The sequence below is a fragment of the Electrona antarctica genome, assembly GCF_951216825.1.
Source record: "Electrona antarctica genome assembly, chromosome: 14".
NCBI classification, from domain to species: domain Eukaryota; kingdom Metazoa; phylum Chordata; class Actinopteri; order Myctophiformes; family Myctophidae; genus Electrona; species Electrona antarctica.
Genome location: NC_136795.1, coordinates 43,174,746 through 43,197,300, shown reverse-complemented (window position 1 = coordinate 43,197,300; position 22,555 = coordinate 43,174,746). Strand labels below are relative to the sequence as shown.

At 45.1% G+C, this 22,555-nt stretch overlaps 1 protein-coding gene across 1 annotated transcript in view; it reads right to left on the bottom strand.

Annotated features, from left to right (window-relative positions):
- Positions 1-22,036, bottom strand: part of cep112 (centrosomal protein 112) — a gene marked incomplete at its 3' end in the record, with an annotated part of 173,272 nt that extends 151,236 nt beyond the window's left edge. The window contains exons 1-4 of the mRNA XM_079520878.1: positions 21,888-22,036; positions 20,565-20,686; positions 19,163-19,353; positions 15,545-15,717 (exon numbers count right to left, since the gene is read on the bottom strand). Of these exons, the coding sequence (XP_079377004.1) occupies positions 15,545-15,717; positions 19,163-19,353; positions 20,565-20,670 (470 nt within the window). The 5' untranslated portion in view covers positions 20,671-20,686; positions 21,888-22,036. The remainder of the gene's footprint in view (positions 1-15,544; positions 15,718-19,162; positions 19,354-20,564; positions 20,687-21,887) is intronic.
- Positions 22,037-22,555: the final 519 nt, after the last annotated feature.

Here is a 22,555-nt window from a genome sequence, read left to right as displayed (position 1 = left end):
CACTGTCTACCTACTGTCCATCTGTACGCACTGTCAACGTTCTCACTGTCTACCTACTGTCCATCTGTACGCACTGTCAACGTTCTCACTGTCTACCTACTGTCCATCTGTACGCACTGTCAATGTTCTCACTGTCTACCTACTGTCCATCTGTACGCACTGTCAACGTTCTCACTGTCTACCTACTGTCCATCTGTACGCACTGTCAACGTTCTCACTGTCTACCTACTGTCCATCTGTACGCACTGTCAACGTTCTCACTGTCTACCTACTGTCCATCTGTATGCACTGTCAACGTTCTCACTGTCTACCTACTGTCCATCTGTACGCACTGTCAACGTTCTCACTGTCTACCTACTGTCCATCTGTACGCACTGTCAACGTTCTCACTGTCTACCTACTGTCCATCTGTACGCACTGTCAACGTTCTAACTGTCTACCTACTGTCCATCTGTACGCACTGTCAACGTTCTCACTGTCTACCTACTGTCCATCTGTACGCACTGTCAACGTTCTCAATGCAACACTCTGTGCTCTCACTCAGCCCTCGTCTCCAAACACTTTTAGGTCTGCCAGCCCAGCGCACCACACCACACGCACGGGCACGCGCACACACACACACACACACACACACACACACACACATACACACACACAGGGGCACACACGTGGAACCTGGACAAGGGGGGGGGGGGGGGGGGGGGAGTCAACAGGTGGATGAGGATAATTGAATCAGATGTGTCTGGACTCTGGGGCCCAGAAGATCAAAGCCATGGCAATTCAGACCAGAGCCACACGCGCACACGCACACGCACACGCACACGCACACACACACACACACACTCTGAGAGAGGGAGAAGAAAAGTAGAGTAGATCTTCATGCCTCTAGTACCATATAACAGCCCGTCTGTCTGTATGCCTGTCTGTCTGCCTGTCTGTCTGTCCACCTGTCTACCTGATGAAACCATCCTGACATCCGTACGCCAGTCTTGACCTCCAGCTGCGGAGCCGTTGGGTCCGGGGGGGGTCTCTGGGGTCTCTCTCGGGCCCCCGGACCCCCAGGAAATGCACCCTGACCCTGGGGGGGGGCACAAACCTCTACGCCCTCCTACCCACCCACCCACCCCACAACCCCGGCCACCTTGCTTAACCCAAGACCTGAGGCCGATGTTTCCTGAAAAACTCATGTTGCAATGTCAGCTGCTTCTCAAACGTTTCCATGTCCGGCGGGACAGATACTGACCTGACGAAGATCTCTATCAAGATCGAAATACCTTTGTGAGGGTAATGCCCCTTTCTCCTCCCCACCACACCACACCGCACCACCTGGAGGGCAGCAAGGCCAGCAGGAGAACGCTCTGCCATCTGAGCGGCCAAACACCGGAGACCTCCGTCGGTTTAGATTAGAACATCCACACATCCATGCATGTCTCTGTGTGTGTGTGTGTGTGTGTGGACAACAACAAAGGACAGCGTTGTTGTCACACTTAACCCGACAGAAAATGAGAGGGGGTTGGGGGGGGGGGCTAAGAGTTTTCATATGTGGATGAAAAGGCACACAGATGGAAGACAGAAGTCGAGGGGGGAGCGGGAAGAGGAGAGGAGAAAACAACATCGGAATGAAACACACGAAAGCCAGAGGAGGGAGAGAGAGAGAGAGAGAGAGAGAGAGAGAGAGAGAGAGAGACAGAGAGAGAGAGAGAGAGAGAGAGAGACAGAGACAGAGAGAGAGAGAGAGGAAGAGAGAAGAAGAGAGGAAGGAAGAGAGGAAGAGAGAGATTAGACTGAGATAGAGGGGGAGAAATAATGTGCTCACATATAGATGGATGGTGGATTCACGGATGAAGCGAAGACGACCATTTAACAACTCATGTTTTATTTTTTTATACGTGTATCCCATGCCGCATGAACATATCTCAGCCTCAAGCTCATATCATACGAGTGTTGCGAGTCTGAGTTAGTAGATCTGCTATTTCCACCATTTATCATTTTCATTTTTTACCCATTTCCTACCCACACATTGCTTCTGTTGTGTCCTACTGACTCGCCTACCAGGGAGGAGCCCCAACCGGGAGGACGTAGGGTCTTCTCCCCCCCCAGCCCGTAGGATCACATGCAATCACAGTGACCTCCCTCCCTCCCCGGCCCGGCTTCCCTGACACCGACACGGGCCAAATGTGTTCGTGTATAGAGATTCTCGACTAAGGGCTGATTCATACTCCTATTTTACCGCTGTTTCGGCGCTGTAGTGCCGAAATGATTTCGGCTCGTCAGAAATTTTCAGCAGCACCGAAGAGCCGACTTTAGGACGGTACCCGCCCCCCCGAACCTCAAATGACGTCACATTGTAGGCTCTACAGAGCCGAACCGACTTTTATTCGGCTCTAAAATAGGAGTATGAATCGGCCCAAAGCCGTACGCAACCAGGGTGGGTTCGAACCCACAACCTCCGCGGTTTGGTGTGGGCAGGTACTTTTCCTCCGCCGCGCCACCCGAGCGCCCCCCCCCCCCGGCCAATGTGCAACGAGCAATGTGCATTGCTCGCCCCGAAAGGGGGCCACGTCATCACGGTTTGGCAGTGGGTTTTAACGGTCCAGAGCAAAGCCTATACAGTTGGAGGCCATCGATATTGTCCTTTTCTTTTTGCTGAGGTTTGTGTGATCTGCGCAAAAGGACAGTTAACCCATTTTGGGCGGGAACCCCTTTTGGTGTTTTAAACATTATGTTATAATTTAGCTATTGAAAAATAGCAGATCTACAAGCTCATAGCGCGCCACCGAGTGGCGCGCTACGAGCTTGTAGGTCTGCTATTTTTTAAAATCGTGAAAATTTAGAAGGATTTTTTCAGGATTTAGAAGGATTTTTAAAAGTTTTGAGGTCAGGCCTAAATGGGTCAAATGATAAGGGACAATATCGGTGACACCCAACTGTATAGAACCACTCAGTGTGTTCAGCATGACAGTCAACCTGACCCCAGCCAGTGGTGGCGCCGACTGCTGAGTCAACATGAGGTTTATGTCACGACACCCTAACCCCAACCCTCTCTCCTTCTCCGTGTCTTCATTTCATCCACCCCCCCCCCCCCCTCCCAACGTCTTTTTGGCGTTCTCTCTCTCTCTCTGAGCCCCCGGGGGGCGAGCCAAGGGCAACAAACAACGTGTCACGAGGCGTACGTGTGTTTGACGTCTGATCTCTAAGTGACACGAGAGAGAAAGAGAGAGAGAGAGAGAGAGAGAGAGAGGAGGGGGGTGGGGAGGAGGGGGTCGAGAAGTATAGGCTGCCACACACACACACACACACACACACACACACACGTCCTGTGCGATCCCCGGCCTAAACCTTGCCCCGGCTGTTTCGGCTCACTGTTCCCACAGCGTTTCCTCAACCTGGGGAAAGCAGAGGCGCTCCAGGATGCGTGGGCGAGTGGCTCCATCGTGTGGCAAAAATGTGGTACTGCGGGAACACTGCTGGTCATGCTGCTGCGATTCAAGCAGTGTTTAAAGGACGACTTCAGCGCTTTTCAACCAATCTTCATTATAAATTGGTCCTCACGAATGTCCGTGATAAAATAGCACCATTGATTTCCCTTACTTGGTCTGTGGCTCATATAGGAGGGCTGTATCTTCAGTATCTTATCATGAACATTAGTGAGGTCCAATTATATGACGATAGATTGAAAAGTGGTGAAGTCGTCCTTCAAGTGTGTACTGTGGTATAGTGACATCCATGCTAAACAAAGTAGACATCTGTGCGTTAAGGCCGAGCGCAATTATGCAATGACACACACACACACACACACACACACACACACACACACACACACACACACACACACACACACACACACACACACACACACACACACACACACACACACACACACACACACACACACACACACACACACACACGTTTGTCTTCAGATCTTGGGACTTGCGTTAGGGCCTTAAACAGCTCTGCGACGCTCAAAGAGAGAAGAAGACTCAGTCAGCGACCGGTCACCTGACGTGGCGGCACAAAAAAAGCAGCAAGGCCCAGCAGATCAAAGGGAGAGAGACCACATCAGAGAGAGAGAGAGAGAGAGAGAGAGACAGTCAGATGAGGTCCCTGTGTTTAATCTCTATCTAAATGAGACAGGCACATGAAAGGACCTCGGGGCCACGGCTAATTTTCTCCATCGGCACGCCGGCCTGTGATCCGAGTGTCTTTCATGGTCTTATCCCAATCACACACCATGAGTTGGTACTCAGCAGTTTGTTCCCCACAAGACACATATCTCTCTCTCTCTCTCTCTCTCTCTCTCTCTCTCACACAGACAGGGAGGTAGAGCTAAGCCTAATTGAAGTGAGCCACACACACACACACACACACACACACACACACACACTTGTGTGAGCAGTTTGTACCGAGGGACCCAGCTGTGTCTCGGTAATGCCCTGCGCCATGGCGTCCATTTTTATAATACACATCATGTCCCCTTTTAGCTCACAAAACATCCATGCAAGGGATGCTAAAAAAAGGATAATAAAGCGTTAAGAGCGTTATAATGCCTACACATTATAGTTGCCCTCTGTAACTGAAATTAAACACCTTAACCCATTCTGTACGCATTATGTTATACTTTAGCTATTGAAAAATAGCAGATCTACAAGCTCATAGCGCCGCGCTACGAGCTTGTACGTCTGCTATTTGTGAAAAATCGTGAAAATGCGGCACAAATCTTTGAATATATATTCTTTCATAGCGAAATATTTTAACTCAAATCTTTGCTTCTGGGGGGGGTCCCTGGAACAACTTATTTTCAGATGGGGCTCGGCGGCCAATTGCATATCATTTTGGGGGTCCGTGACATGAAAATGTTTGAGAACGACGAAGACATTTGTAGAATCGTCCTCAGGTCTAAATGGGTTAAATGTTTTATTGATTTTAGAAATGCTTCATGTTTTACTCAAGGGGGACACCGCCCGGCACAAGTTGATGATGTCATTTACCCATGCGTTGTCCAACCCTATGGAATGTACGGTATGGAATGCATGTGCTATTAAAACCTATTCAAATATTGTTTTGATCCTCATATTAACCTTAGGAAGTATTACGTTATAAGTTTTTAGTCAGCACATGCATTCCATACATTCCAAAGGGCTGGCCCACACACATGGACATAATTATGCCATCGTCAACTTGTGACGAAAGGGGCAATTAGGTTGTTAATCGCTTCATTAAAAGAAAGAAATACGTTGCCATTGATTATTCAATTAATCATGAAGGAATCAACAAAGTGAGAGTTAAGAAGAAAACAATGCATACTGTAGTTACTTGCAGCCTCAGCCTAGAGGTCTTTAAAACACAAAGTCCGCCAAAAACGTAGTAATCGTAGAATTACTTTTGTCTGGCAGCCCGCCAGAACCATAGTCTACGTTTACTAGGCTTTATATTCTTTAATCCATGTTTTGATCGGATCGAATCGATAGCTGCCTCTCGTTAGCATCCCAGCGTAAGTGGGACAGTAGCCTCGGAAACCCAGACGTTTTTATTTCCAGGGAGAAAAAAAAAGTCTGGGTCCGAGTCCACTTCAATTCGGCATAGAGTAACGCAAACATCACTCACTCTCTGCTGATTTCTGATCGTCTGCACCTTTGTTAAATTGACACACACACACACACATGTACACACACACACTCCTCTCTCTCTCTCTCTGTCGCTCTAATTAATTAGTCTAGCAGCTGCGCATAGTTTCTGCCGGCGGATCCTGCCGGGAGCTGCCTATGCCATAAAAAGCATAGGTGAGTTCCAGGCTAGTGGGACCGTGGCCGCGGCCATTTTGAAGACGCGCACGCATCCACTTGCACTCTATGTGCTGCTTTCAATGGCCTGCATCTCCAAATCGGCGCAATGAATGTCGTTTCTGGTGAAAACAAGGTTTTTCCAACGGCCGACAGCAGGCACTGTGATACTCGTGGTCGGATTTTTTCTGCACCGAGCGAGAACAACCGGTCAAGACACCACACACAGCATTATGTCATCATAACACCCGGCTACGGATATTTGGCTCTTCAAAATAAAGGTTGAAAGGGGAAAAACCTTGGCAATGCGCCATAAATAGATGAATTAATCCTGGCGGTCAAACGGTTAATTATACCTGCCACAAACCTGGACAACCAAACCCACTGATTAAAACATGAACCGAGACTTCTCCAAATCTCCAAAACAGTCAGAGACATAAATAACCCATTTCATCAGCAGTCAGTCAACGTTTAGAGCAAAGACATTTCCCTGCTAATCGCTTTCTTGAGAGGCAGTTATTCCAATAACCTCCCCCATTAATATGCAAATTAAATATGGCACAGGGCTGATAACTCTCTCCCAGAATACCCGAGTGGGTATTAAGAGTCTTTTGTCGCAGCCTTGCAGCGCTCTTGTTTCACTTCAGTAATGTGAGTTGTAACCAGGCAGCGGGCCCTGACCTGCCTCAATCGGAACAAACCCCCCTCGGAGGGACCCTGAACCGTTTAACCAGGATCGCCTTGTTAAATCCTCCTAAAACCGCCCACTCTCAGAGCCAACATCTTTGGGCAAAATAGGATGACTGATGTATAGCGTGGATCACAGATGTGCGTGCGTGCGTGCGTGCGTGCGTGCGTGCGTGCGTGCGTGCGTGCGTGGTGTTTATGAGAGCTTGTTGCATGTATAAGGCACTGTCTAAAACAGCTCACAATAAATGGTAAAATGGTAAATGGTGCATTTATATAGAGCCTTTATCCAAGGCGCTTCACAGAGATTGTGCATTACATTCACCCATTCACTCACACATTCATACACCGATGGCGGCGGAAACCATGCAAGGCACCAACCTGCACATCAGGAGCAATTAGGGGTTCAGAGTCTTGCTCAAGGACACTTCAACACTAACTCTGGGGGAGCCCGGGTTCGAACTGGCAACCTTGCGGTTACCATCCAGCCACTCTACCCCTGAGCCACCGCCGCCCCACACAGTAATGCGCTGCTATAGCTCATCTACTAGATCTGCTAATTTTGGGGGCGTGTGCGATACAGACACTCAACTAAGTATAAATTATACGGCTTACGGCCTTCGCTTCTTATAAGCGCTGCTCACATTTTTAATCCCCAAAATCACAAACGCGCGCGCGCCGCGCGGAGAGAAATTAAAAACGCCAGAGCATGCAGACAAGAGGACAAGTTAATAAGCTGCCACACGCCCATCGTGTTCGTCCTTCGCCCAACCCCCCCCCCCCCCCCACAAGGCCCCTCGCTTTCAACTACACAGAAAAACCCCCAACGTGTCAAAAGCTATGAACTGGGGAAGATGGATATGTAGAGACAAGGTGAAGGGTTCCCCTTCCATCCTCCCATATTTGTATTCTGAAGTGTTCCACTTTGAAGGGAAAAAAGGGCATGCAGAATGTGGACAGCTCACGCAGACTGATGCAAGGTCTCAGCAATGCCTTAGCGTCTTCTGGAAGGACCGACGGCGTGCAAACATGTCGGCCGATCGGTCGACGGGAAAGCTGCGAGTATTCAGCTTGTTACTTGATTCCCATTTAGGACCTGGCGTCGAAATAAAAAAAAGTCTTCTAAATCCTGAAAGTTTTCGGAAATACCTCATGTTTCTGTATCAGTGGTGCTCAATATTTCATGTCAAGGACCCCAAAAATTATATGTAATATGCCTCCGCCCCCCATCTGAAAATATGCTGTTCCATGGACCTCCCCAGAAGCAAAGATTTTAGTTAAAATGTTCACTCTGTAATAATATATATTCAACGATTTGAGGCACATTTTCACGATTTTTCAAAAATAGCAGAACTACAAGTTCATAGCGCGGCACTCGGTGCCGCGCTATGAGCTTGTAGATCTGCTATTTTTCAATAGCTAAAGTATAACATAATGCTTTAAAACACCAAAAGGGGGTTCTCTCCCCAAAATGGGTTAAGGCTGATAAAAGAAGATGGGAGCTGGGAGGGTTAGCGTCGGCGATATGACTGACACGGGGGAAGCATCTGACCCACATGTTGGGTTAGCCAACATCACACACCGTTGAGGAATCAGAGGATGATGGTCATCATGCAGTAACAGCCTATACCTCACCAACACATTCTTCTCATGACGAAAAGAAAATCCACCAGGTGCTCGATGGAGTAGGGTTTTTTACGACCTTGTTGGTACTAGTTGACTAGTTGATAATAAAAAAAAATGTTTTATTTTTTTCCCGATTTTGTAGGCCTCAAGATCAGGTAGATTATAGTTATAGTCACCAATGTACACCATTTTTAAATGTACAAATATTTATTTCCAAAAAGAAAAGAAAAAAAGAAAAGATTGTTTTTCTTTTTACATAATAGGTAGTTAAACAACTAGTCGACTAGTAGAAAGTAACAGTGAAAAGTAAAGGATCTGGTGCTTCAAAGATCAGTGGGAGTACTGAAGACAAGGCGGCGATCCGAGCACTCAAAAAGTAAAAAATGGAGGAGAGGGTGGGATAAAAATAGATGTACTTTATTTATTAAAGTTAAAAGAAGCCGACATGTTTCGACTCACACAGTGTCTTCATCAGGGCAAAGTATATGTGCCCACCCTCTCCTATTTTTTTACTTTTTGAGTGCTCGGATCACATTCTTCTCATGAATGAAGGTCATATGCAGTAACAACCTATATACCTCACCACCAACACATTCTTCTCATGAATGAAGGTCATATGCAGTAACAGCCTATATACCTCACCACCAACACATTATTCTCATGAATGAAGGTCATATGCAGTAACAGCATATATACCTCACCACCAACACATTCTTCTCATGAATGAAGGTCATATGCAGTAACAGCATATATACCTCACCAACACATTCTTCTCATGAATGAAGGTCATATGCAGTAACAGCCTATATACCTCACCAACACATTCTTCTCATGAATGAAGGTCATATGCAGTAACAGCCTATATACCTCACCAACACATTCTTCTCATGAATGAAGGTCATATGCAGTAACAGCATATATACCTCACCACCAACACATTCTTCTCATGAATGAAGGTCATATGCAGTAACAGCCTATATACCTCACCAACACATTCTTCTCATGAATGAAGGTCATATGCAGTAACAGCATATATACCTCACCAACACATTCTTCTCATGAATGAAGGTCCTATGCAGTAATTGCGAACACAGTGAGCATTTACTATGAGACCCAGCAGATCATGTCTGTCTGTCTGTCTGTCTGTGTGTGTCACGCTTGTAACACCACCCGCCCACCAACAGAGGGCGCAGCTGTATCACACACACACACACACACACACACACACACACACACACACACACACACACACACACACACACACACACACACACACACACACACACACACACACACACACACACACACACACACACACACACACACACACACACACACACAACTTAACTTAAAAAAAAACTTAAAAAGGAAAAACTTTAAAAAAAACGTAGCTTAAAAAAAACTTTAAAAAAAAACTTAACTTAAAAAAAAAACTTAAAGAAAAAACTTAAAAAGAACTTAACTTTTTTAACTTAAAAAAAATCTTTAAAAAAACAAAAAAAAGAGAACTTAAAAAAACCCTTAAAAAAGTACGTAATTTATTCTAATTGTTAATGCAATTTACGAGCTGCGTTCACTTCCCGCTTTCGCGCGTCTTACTTGTAGCCTATATACCTCACCACCAACATATTCTTCTCATGAATGAAGGTCATATGCAGTAACAGCCTATATACCTCACCAACACATTCTTCTCATGAATGAAGGTCATATGCAGTAACAGCCTATATACCTCACCAACACATTCTTCTCATGAATGAAGATCATATGCAGTAACAGCCTATATACCTCACCAACACATTATTCTCATGAATGAAGGTCATATGCAGTAACAGCCTATATACCTCACCAACACATTCTTCTCACGCACCAATGATAAAGTGACTCACTAAAGCTATTAGCCAATTAAAGGTAGTGTAAGAACTTACAATTCCATTTGTTCAATCTGTATCATGATGACTGAGTTCTCTATCCTGATTGGATACAATTGCTACCGTAGTTTCAGTTTCAGAAAGTGCATTTTCTGTTTAATAAAAAGCTGGAGAGACATGGAGACTCCTGTTACTGCTACACACTATACTGTATATGTAGCAATGAGTACTATCACTGTCACTAAAGAAAATCACTTATACTACTTTGAAGACCCGAGTCCGATTCTACAAAATGTCTGCAAATAGGTTTTTTTTTAAACGTATGTTGCAATATGTCCTTTTTCATGTCAAGGACCCCAGGATTATATGTATTTAGCCACGGACCCGTATCTCTAAATATTTAGTTATTTAGTTAAATATATTTAGTTAAATATTTAGTTAAATATTTAGATTTGCACAAATTTTCAGCATTTTTCCAAAAAAAAATAGCAAATCTACAAGCTCGTAATGTGGCACAAAAATACACGATATGAGCTTGTATATCTATTATTAACCCATTTTGACCTGATGACGATTCTATAAATGTGACCAGATTTGACTGAGAGACTGCCATCGCGCAAATTCCAGCTTTTCACCAGAGGAGAAAACATTTTTTTCCCCCTTTTTTTCAAAAATGAGTTAATAGCACAGGCAGACTCTTCACATACTAGAGCATGTCTGAAATAAGTGCCAGAGCTGAAATCGACATGTAAATATGAAATAAATGCCCAAACATGTAGCTAGGTGTAATGTTAGAGTCCACAGAAGTGAACCTTTCAAACCTGTTTTCTCAACTCGCTGTTTTCTGCAAGACATTACTCTATAAGCCATATCTCCAAAACTGGTGGGTCAAACTGAACAACCAATATGTCAATTTGAAGCTATGATTCCCTGCTTCCATATGACATGGAAAAACGAAAATTAAAAAAATCCAATGGCAGTCCCTCAGTCAAATTTAGTCACAAATGTCTTCTAAATCCTGACAGTTTTCTGATGTCAGTCGCTCTCAAACATTTTCATGTCAAGGACCCTCAAAAATATATGTATTTGGTCACCGACTGTCATCTGAAAATATGTTGTTCCAGGGACAACCCCAGAAGCAAAGATTTGAGTTAAAAATGTTCGCTCTGAAAGAATATATATTCCAAATGTGCGCCACATTTTCACGATTTTAAAAAAATAGCAGACCTACAAGCTCGCCACCGAGTGGCGCGCTATGAGCTTGTAGATATGCTATTTTTCAAAAGCTAAATTATAACATAATGTTTAAAACACCAAAAGGGGTTCCCGCCCAAAATGGGTTAAAATGGCCAAAGTATAAAATAATGCTTTTTAGCTCAAATCTAAAATGACAGAGATGCTTACCGGGTCTAAACTCATTCAGCGCCACCTAGTGGGGGCTTAGGTGCAGCGCTTGTGCCATGAATAGAAATTGAATGGGAGGAGCCCTTATGTTGAAAGGGCTTTTGGCCGGAAACCGCTGAGTCAGGAAGTAAAATCCGTTATTTAACATGTCCCGCGATTGTCATTAAATACACCCAAAACATACTTTTGATCAGCGAAATACTAGCGTGTGGATACATCAGACGCAAACCAAGCTTGCATTTTGGTCTAAAAAGCGATTCAGAGATATTTACGTTCTAAGATGCTCCGTCCATAGCAAGCATAAGTCAGCGGATTTTTCACTTCCGTTTTTTTTTCTCCCGGAAATTAAAACCGGAGCGAAACCGGAGTGTTACACAGGGAAACTGGACACAGCTGAGCACCCTAATTAATTGATATTAAAAATGGTGTCATTAGGCGTCAGTGGCAACGGGGTACATTAAAGAAAGGCGTCACGTGGCACGGAGTGAGTTAACTCACTCCGTGCCACGTGACGCCTCCTGACGCCTTTCTTTAACCCATTAATGGGTTAAGCTTAATCTATGCTCCGCCTGTGACTATTGACCATCTTGTTTTGGTGATCATTTCATGTTGTATTAATAGTTCCATCCGATTAATCATAATATGGAGAAGCACATTAACCTTCCATATCATATTAGGTGAGCCCCAACACTAGCCATTTTAAGTCTAAGTAGAAGTGATTTACGCTGAGGAAGGCCTCTGGGCCGAAACGTACACACTGTTGTTTACTACTAACTGAATGAAACAAGAATCCTATAGAATACAACGTGAGTGCTGCTATTCTTTTCTATAGTTCCAGAACCGTGCACCCAATACACTATTACGTGGAATTACTCAACAGAGTGCTTGGTTCTGCTTTCTTCTTCAAGTCTAAGTAGAAAACATATGTATTTCACACTGTTCACACTACTGAGAATAGCTGGGCTTCGGTTGAGCTGTACCGTTTTTAAAAAATGTCCCTATTTTAGTATTTTCTATTCCATTTTACCCATTTTAAATCGAATCTATTTTATTTATCTCTCCGTTTAAAGTGCACTGTTGCACTTTGATTGTACTTGTTTGTTTATTCTGTAAAGCACTTTGGTGTGTGAAAGCTGCTGCTCTATAAATAAAGTTGCCTTGCCTTATCGTCAGGCTACTGTAAGACTAATCTTACTTAACAAGTTGCGTGCGGGAGAAGGATTTCTACGTGGTTCATATCTCAAACTTCACGTGCGGGTTGTGTGTGTAATCTGATCCGAGTGTGACTTCAGTGTCTCTCCGTCAGATTTCTCTCCTTTTTTCTTCATATTCAAACAAAAAACGCACGGATTGTATCGCCTGTGCGAGCGGTTATTTCTTTATCATGATGATCAACGCCGGTCAGATAGAACATGGCAAATGTGTTGTGTTGTTTGGCAGTAATACTAACCGCCTCAAAACAGTCGTTCCACCTCGGAGGGAACTCACAGCGCGAGCACGGCTTTCCGAGTTTTTAAAGTGGTAAAACCGCTTCTAATTAGGCTTTCTGTTCACGAAGAGTACGCTACTACAAAAGCAGGTGTTACATAAAGGTGCATATCTCCAGAATGGAAGATGGTAAAATCACAATTTGTTTTTAAAATTAGAGTGGACAAGTTACGCTTTCTTTTGAGGTATGCTGTGTGATTCTCGCTATAAGAGAACATTTACTGTGGGCCTCAGACAAGGTCCTTCGTTCAATGCATCACCTTTAGCACAGGCGGAATAGCTCTGCTCAAAATGGCCAGCATTCAAATTGTTAAGACTAATCTTCAAGTGTCCATTTTGTGTCGTGGAAACTAAGCAAGCAACCAAATAAAGTGTGCCAAGGATGGTTTTGGTCAGAGAATCAATCAATATTGTTATTGCCACAGAAGAAACAAACCTGGTGCACTCACTGCATACACAAGTTAACACAACTCCAGAGTTGGACATTGATAACTGTATTGACTTGTGTATACGTACAGTATGTGAACATTGTAAAACTAAAACATCTATGAGCTCACAACAAGTTGCAATGCAAGGCGGTGAGCTTGTTCTCTGCGTGACACCAACGCATGTTGAACTAGAAAAAGTGCCCCTCTGGGCACAGGTCTCCACCAGGAGGATAGGAGTGTGAGTGTGATGTTTGGCAAAAAGCAGGGCACTCCTGCTTGTTTTGGAAGCCAATCTTAGCCAATCAAGATGGAGTCTGAGAAATCTGAAAGACCCGTTTTGTTGAATGGCTCTAGAGAGACTGTGTACCAATTTGCGTGATGTTTGGACAAAATCTGTAGGTGTACTGTCCAAAAACTGGTTTTGCACAAAGCGGCCTCCTGGTGGCGCTATAACAGGCCGTTCTGGAAATTTTGGGGCAGAGGTTCATCGTTGGCATCCAGGGAGTGTGTGTGCAAAATTTGGCATCGACCGGGTCAACGGTGCCGGAGATTAGCTGATCACAGACGGCCGGACGGACGGACGGACGGACGGACGGACAGCCGGCCGGCCGGACGGACGGACACACGGACGGACGGAGTGCAAAACATACTCTCTCCCCATGCCTTCGGCCTGGTGGAGACAATTATTAGGCCAGTGGGTGTAAGGAATAGCATGGCCTCTAGGGGTCACCAAGAGGGCTTTAATGTTTTATCTTAAATACTGTATTATCCTGTTCTCTGCATTGATTTTCCCATATTTAACTACAGTGCTTAGGAGCAGTTGTCAGCCACGGTGCAGCATCCTCCAACACTTCCGTGGCCAGACTGCTCTTCCAGAGAAGAAGAAATCCGCACACCAATTTAAGGCTCCCAAAATATTTATACTTTTAATGGTAACGTTTCGGGCCGCAGCCCTTCCTCAGACCTTCAAGGAATGAGTAGACAATACATGTATATTGTATATATATAGTAGGCATGTAAAGATTCACTCAACTCACGATACGATTCGTATCACGATATGAGGTTCACGATACGATTTCACGATATTAAAAATATATATTTTATATAATTTATCTTCCCCCCTGAGATGTTTTATTTAACTACATTGCAAAATAAGTAGCATTACTTTTGACAGTGCAGAAACATAAAAAGGGGTTCCCGCCCCAAAATGGGTTAATGTTTGCGGCACTTTGTGAGCTTGTAGATCATTTTTGAGAGAATAAGGTTATTAAATGTCACGTGTCAGTTCTTTGTATACGAGTCCTGTGCAACTTCAAAGCCAAAAAGCCTGAAATGTAATTTTTGTTCATAATGTTCCAGTCTTGTTCAATAACAAAAACACAATTAAACCTAAGATCGCAATTATTTGTGCGACAATTCATCGTCATGTAAAATGTCATAACCGTGACAGTCCTACAGGTGCACCCCCAAATGATCTAAAATTCTAACTATACAGTACCAATTATATGTGCAGTGAGCATGTATAGATTGGCTATTTTCAAAACATTATGCTTAAAATAGAAAGGGAAGCTTGGTTGAAAGTAAACCCACAAACCTTGGGTCATTTTGGCACCAAGAATATGCCTGATTAGTCCCCATTATTTCAGATCAGTTGCTCATTACAAATGAGAGAAATCACACCATGTATTGACTTCATGCACTCGCTCACTCACTCATTACATGCACATGTGAAAACGCACAAGACAAGACATCCTAGTGTCTTTCTGAATATACCCGAGATGAGGCCCGGTCCAGTCACCTATTCTGGTAATCCAGCCTGACAGCGTGTAGCCGTAGCGGATTCGAGTCCCGATCCTGATGACCTTTGCTGCATGTCTTCCCTCCCATCTCTCTCCCCGTTTCCTGTCAAATAACTGTATATCTATCAATACATTTGCACCAGACAGTGGCCTTGTGGTTAGAGTGCCTGCCCTGGAACTGGGAGGTCGGGGGTTCGATCCCCAGCCGGGTCATACCAAAGACTGTAAAAATGGGACCCAATGCCTCCCTGCTCGGCACTCAATGCGTTGGATTGGGGGTCAAATCAACTAATGATTCCCGAGCGCGGTGCACGCTGCATGCGGCTCACCGCTCCAAGAGATGGGTCAAATGCGGAGAACAAAAAACGTGTGTGACTAATCGTACGACTTTGACTTGAAAAGGCAAGACTTATAAAGGCAAAAAGCCCCCAAAAATATAATTAAAAACTAAAAGAACGTACCTGAGAGTGTTGAGGTGTTCTGCCGCGGGTGAACACATGCCGGTGTCTTTCAGGAGGCCTCTGGTCAACGTGCCTTGCTCATGAGCAGCCAGCTCTGCGGTCACCCAGTCAGGCAGGTCTGCAGCACCCGGCTGGACGGGTCGCCTACCCAGGGGCTCGTCAAAGTAGATGGACTAGGATTAGGCGGAAAGATATTCCTTAGTTAGTCCTTTGCTGTGAGCACAATCCAGAATTGACCCTTTTCACAGAGGCCATTTTTTGAGTGGTGTAAACCACTCCTACAACTGGCTTTTGTGTGCAGAAAAAAATGAGCATGGTTGCTATGTTCAAAATAATTTCTGACGTAATTAAATCACACCCGGGTGAACTGGATGACCGTAGCAACCATGGTCATTTTCTCTGCACAGAAAAAGCCAGTTGTGAAATCACATCCGGGTGTGATTTCTTTACGTCAGATCAGAGCTGATCAGGCTACATAATACCTTACCTTATTTCATTACGTCAGACATTACGTCAGACCACAGCTGATCATGCTATATAAAACCTTACACCACTCAGTTCACACGGGTGTGATTTTTTACAATTAACCAAGTAAGCCCTATTTGAACATTCTAAAAGCACACGACACACACGTGTAGATCTGCTATTTTTTTTAACGTGGTTGAAATTATTTTGAACGTTTTCGCCTAGAACAAAAACGGGGACGCCAAGGTTGAAAGTGCTTAATAGAGTGTGATTTAGTGTGTGCCAGGATGAAATGGTAAATGGTGCAATTATATAGCGCCTTTATCCAAGGCGCTTTACATAGATTGTGCATTACATTCACCCATTCACACACACATTCATACACCGATTGCGGCGGAAGCCATGCAAGGTACCAACCAGCACATCGGGAGCATGAGCGCTAACATCACAGGGAGCTGCCGTGCCCACGCTAGCAGCCTGGCACACACAGTGACACCTAAATGAAACACACCCCTCCAGTCCATTCACATTATTGTCTCCACCAGGCCGAAGGCATGGGGAGAGAGTATGTTTTGCACTCCGTCCGTCCGTGTGTCCGTCCGTCCGTCCGTCCGTCCGTCCGTGTGTCCGTCTGTGAACAGCTAATCTCTGGCACCGTTAACCCGGTCAATGCCAAATTTTGCACACACACTCCCTGGATGCCAACGATGAACCTCTGCCCCAGAATTTCCAGAACGGCCTGTTATAGCGCCACCAGGAGGCCGCTTTGTGCAAAACAAGTTTTTGGACAGTACACCTACAGATTTTGTCCAAACATCATACAAATTGGTACACAGTCTCTCTAGAGCCATTCAACGAAACAGGTCTTTCAGATTTCTCAGACTCCATCCTGATTGGCTAAGTTTGGCTTCCAAAGTTCGCAGGAGTGCTCAGTTTCTAACAAAATGCTGCAAATCATGAACGCATCGTGTGATTTCCGTGAAATTGTGCACGCCCATTCCCACTAGGCCGAGGAACAAATGCCACGTGAACATTTTCAACTCAGCCTCATGGTGGCGCTATAACTGGCCGAAAAGTGTTTTTACCTCTAACTGCATGGATCTGTGGATAACTTTGTATGCCAACTCCCTAGAGGCCAAGGAAAAACCTTTGCCTGGAATTTTTCACATCTGCTCTTTATAGCGCCACCAGGAGGCCGACATAATGTAAAACACATTTTCTAATATTAATCCTTCACATTGTATCCAAATTTCACGAAAATCAGTACACATGCTCTCCATAGTCATGTGATCAAGACGGGATTGTTTGATTTCTCATAATCCACCCTCATTGGCTACGATTGGCTTCTAAACTTTTCAGGAGTAGCCCGTTTTGTACAAATCACCACAACTACTCAACGCAGCGTCCGATTGCGGTGAAACTGTGCATGCATATTCCCACTAGGCTGAGGAAGAAATGCCACTTGACAGTTTTCAAATCAGCCTCATGGTGGTGCTACAACAGGCCACGCCGCATCTCACACACACACACACACACACACACACACACACACACACACACACACACACACACACACACACACACACACACACACACACACACACACACACACACACACACACACACACACACACACACACACACACACACACACGTTTATATATTACTCCTAAACATTTTGCCAAACATCACACACACTGGTGGAGACCTGTGCCCAGAAGGGCACTTTTTCAAGTTCAAGATGAAATGGTTTTATTGTCACTGACTTAGGGCGCGTTCGGAAATACCGCACCGGAGCGCACTCGCCTATTAGTTTGCAGTGCACAGTGCGCTCAGTGCACTATTTCCGAGCACGCCCTTATACATGTGCAGTACAAGTGTAGCACACAGGATTCGAGCAAACATCTTAACCACTAAGCCAAAGGGAATTCCCTCTATTACCCTATTGGCCTATTTGACATTCAATGTTCTATTTCTTATTTATGAAAAATCAGTCTTATAATCAGAGATGTCTTATATTCGGGACAATACGGGATATTCTTTTATGACATAAATTGTGTTATATGCAACCATGCACTGATTGCCGTAGCATCCAGGCTTGTTGATCCTACAGATACATGCAACAGTACATAGTTTTCCCCAGATCCCTTAGTGGCTCTCCTTGGCACTGCTGGAAGGGATGACCTTCCTCTAACACGCATAGAGTGTCGTATGGTCGACTTTGCCTTGTTGCTCGCTAGGCGTGCCATTCTGCTCAAATGGAAGGATGCTGCCCCGCCCGTGCTCCGTCAGTGGCTTCGTGATATAATGTCCTGTCTCGAGTTGGAGATGTTAAGGTTTTCAATTGCCGGCTCTGAGAAAAAGTTTTACAAGACCTGGGGCCCATTTATGGCATTCTACCACAACACACAAACTGCATAGTGTGCCGTGCCTATGCCTCGGCCAACGCCAAACCACAACAGAAACAAAATCTGCTCTATGAAAAATCTGCTTTTTTTATTTTATTATATTTTTATTTTTTGTAATTATGTATGCATGTATTTTGTGTATGTGTGTATATATATATATATATATATTTATTTTATTTCCTCCAGACTGTTCCGACTATCCTTGGGATTGTGGGTGGGGGGAGGGTGGGATAGGGGATTGAGTTTTATTTTTATATTTTACATGTCTGTCTAATACTTGCCCCTGGGCTACTGTCGAAAAACCTGAATAAAAAGATTTTGAAAAGAAAGAACAGTACATAGTTTTCATCTTACAGTAGTTCACGATCAAAGGACCGCAACGGAAATAAGCTTCAGAGCTTTTTTGTGTTTATCCTTTTGACTTTTGGGTGCTTCTTGTCATCGATTGTGATTGTTTTGAAACTTGCTCTGATGAAGGCATAATGCTGAAACTCGTGTCTTATTTTGGAGAGCCACTTTCCTTTGCTACATGTCCAAACATGATGGTCAAACCCAAAAGGAACATCACCACTGCCTGTCATCTCTACAGGTAGGTAGGTAGGTAGGTAGGTAGGTAGGTAGGTAGGTAGGTAGGTAGGTAGGTAGGTAGGTAGGTAGGTAGGTAGGTAGGTAGGTAGGAATGACAATAGCAGTTTTCAAGTTGACACTATGTCCTAGTAGGCGACAGTCATGTTGTAATGTTTACCATGTAGGTTGGGAGTGTCTTAAGGATGCCCGGTTCTGGCTTGGTGGCGAACGGACCCTCCAGGACCCCCCGTCTGAGCATGTGCAGAAGCAGGCGGGTGTAGAGGTTACGGTTCTTGCGGCCCATCTGACCAGAGGCGGACACGGACGGGTCGCACAGCTTCCGGATCCACAGGGCACAGCGCTGTTGTTCTGTGGTGAAGACATGAGGACACTGGTGTTAACTGGAACAGTGGTTCTCAAAGTGGGTTCCGGGAACCCCCAGGGGTCCTTGAGGGAGTTTCAGGGGGTCCCCAGCTAAATGTTAGATAATTAGGAACCACATGGACCCTTATGGGTCTGTAACTCTGAGAGTAAAATGGTAAAATCATGAATCTTAATGGTGCGTTTATATAACGCCTTTATCCAAAGCACTTTACATAGATTGTACAATACATTCCCCCATTCACACACACATTCATACACCAATGGCAGAGGAAACCATAGATATATATAAAGGCTAGATGGCTCAAGGCGGAATCTCTGACGTAGTTCACCCGGCGGCCATCTTACTTCGGGACGAAGTAAGAACATTATGTTCTATGGCAGCTCAAACAAAAACAGTCATAACTCGATCAAATCTTGACGGATTTACAAACGGGTTGGTTTATTACAAACGTTGTCAACGTGGCTATGATTCAGGACGCTTATCTGCTTAATTTCGTTTTTTTATATGAACGTCCTATAAAAGCATATACGTATGCGGACGTCTCTGACGTTTATAACAAACCAAACCGTTTGAAAATCGGTTGAAAATTGAGCAAGTTATGGTTATTTAAAAGTACATGCCCCATATACACAATGTTATGTGGCCCCGAGGTAAGATGGCCGCCACGTAGCAACGTCGCTCTCCATTGGCCAGAGCGCGGGTGAGCCATCTAGCTTTCTTATATATATATCTATGGAGGAAACCATACAAGGCACCACCCAACACATCGGGAGCAATCAGGGGTTCAGTGACTGCTCTTTTGCCCCTTAGGACCTCTCTATGCGACGACATCAACCGGGACTACCTTTCTTTGCGGAGCCTGGGTTCCGATGGGCGCTGATGGGACGCTTGTTTTACAGCGCCGGCTACTTCTAGTAGGGCGGGGTTATTTATAACCTCACAAAAACTATGCCAAAACCTAACCCTAACCTCAGTAAAACTATGCCTAAACCTAAACCTAACTTGTAAAACAAGCGCCCCCTCAGCGCCCATCGACCCCCAGGCTCCACAAAATGTATTTACAGTGGTGACCCTGAGCCAAAAAGGTTTGAGAAACCCTGCACTACAGTACAGTACAGTACAGTACAGTACAGTACAGTACAGTACAGTACAGTACAGTACAGTACAGTACAGTACAGTACAGTAACAACCTGACCTGTCTTGACGGGGTGTTTCTGAACATAGGGCTTCAGGTCCACTAGCAGGTGCTGGAACTCTGAGTCCAGTCTCTCCCAGGATGAGGAATCCTCACGTTGACTCATGATGCTGACGATGATGCTGTTGAAAGATATCAATGATTTAATGTGACAAACAATACGTTGCTTCAATCAGCGGTCCCCAAAGTGAAATAGGGGTCCGCCATGGACTCAGGGGTCATTTAGGAGGGAGCTAGGGGTCTAAAATAAATTGACCCTTACAAGTTTCAAACAGTGTACAAATGGAACCAAATGGAGCTTTACAGGTCTGTAACTCTGAGTGTACACATGGAACCAAATGGACCCTTACAGGTCTGTAACTGAGTGTACACATGGAACCAAATGGACCCTTACAGGTCTGAAACTCAGACAGTGTACAATACAAGTGGTAAATGTAACCTAATGGTCCCTTACAGGTGGCTGAAACTCAGACAGTGTACAATACAAGTGGTAAATGGAACCAAATGGACCCTTACAGCTGAAATGAAATGAAATGAAATGAAATGAAATGAAATCTATATTTACCCAGGGTATCTGGGCTAAGCTCAAGAACTTGTTTCCAGCCAGGCCCTGCTCATAGAACACATTTCATCGTAGTGGTTGATGCCTTGTTCAAGGGCATTTCAGCGGTGGTAATTTTAACGTGTCGGACGGCTGATTCGAACTGGGAACCTTCCGGTATCTAGACCGCGCCGCTATCCGTTCGGCCACCGCTGCCAGCTAGGTCTGTAACTCTGAGTGTACAACTGTCTACAAATGGAACCAAATGGACCCTTACAGGTCTGAAGCTCTGACAGTGTAGGCTACATAACCTCGCCTCACCAGGCTTTCCACCTCGGAGGAAAACAGTGTACAAGGTTATTTTGTACACTGGCAGAGTTAAGGGGAGGTCCTTGAAATGTGACAGTTTGAGAAACGCACTGATGTTAGCAGATGATGATAGCGTTAGAGGTAGCCCTGGTCCAGTGCTTACAGCGAGTAGAGCGAGTCTCTCTCAGTGCTTACAGCGAGTAGAGCGAGTCTCTCTCTGAGAGAGACTCGCTCTACTCGCTGTAAGCACTGGACCAGGGCTACGTTAGAGGATGATGCAGTCCATAAATCACTGCCACCCGAAGAGCAGCAACAACAAAGCCACTCAGAACAGGAGTGGAAAGCAACACATTTGTATAGAAATACGAGACACGACATGTTCCGTGACATTTAAAACGCAATTCAAAAATCCCCACAACATGCTAACAACGTTGATGTTTGACACACAGAACAACAACAAACTACTTACTAACCTGTAGCTTCGCACAGCTAGCGGGCTGCTGTGCACAGACGTGGCATTGCTGGTGTTTTTTAACGCAGGATTTTCAGAAAGTATAAATGAATTAAATATAAAGAGAAACGGGTGTTTAGTGAACAACTGGAGGTCTGCTGCTCGGGCTCGGCTCGGCGCTCAAACACTGTTCAAAGCGGCAGCCTCCTCACACAGCGCATGCGCGTGCCACATCCGTTTTCCGTGAACAGTGAAAGGGACGCGGCGACGCGTTGCCATGGACACCATCACTTCTACTGTGCTGTGTGTGTGTGTGTGTGTGTGTGTGTGTGTGTGTGTGTGTGTGTGTGTGTGTGTGTGTGTGTGTGTGTGTGTGTGTGTGTGTGTGTGTGTGTGTGACATACACACACACACACACACACACACACACACACACACACACACGGTGTGTGCGTGTGTGTGTGTGTGTGTGTGTGTGTGTGACTGTGTGTGCGCGCGTGCGTGCGTGTGCGTGCGTGCGTGCGTGCGTGTATGTCAAGTGGGCAATGGGCACCAAAACCAGATTTGGGTACTGCATGGGCACTTTGACAACTGGTCATTTGGATGAGTGGGCACTTGGATCAACGGACACACACACATACACACACACACACACACACACACACGCACACACGCACACATTATAATGCC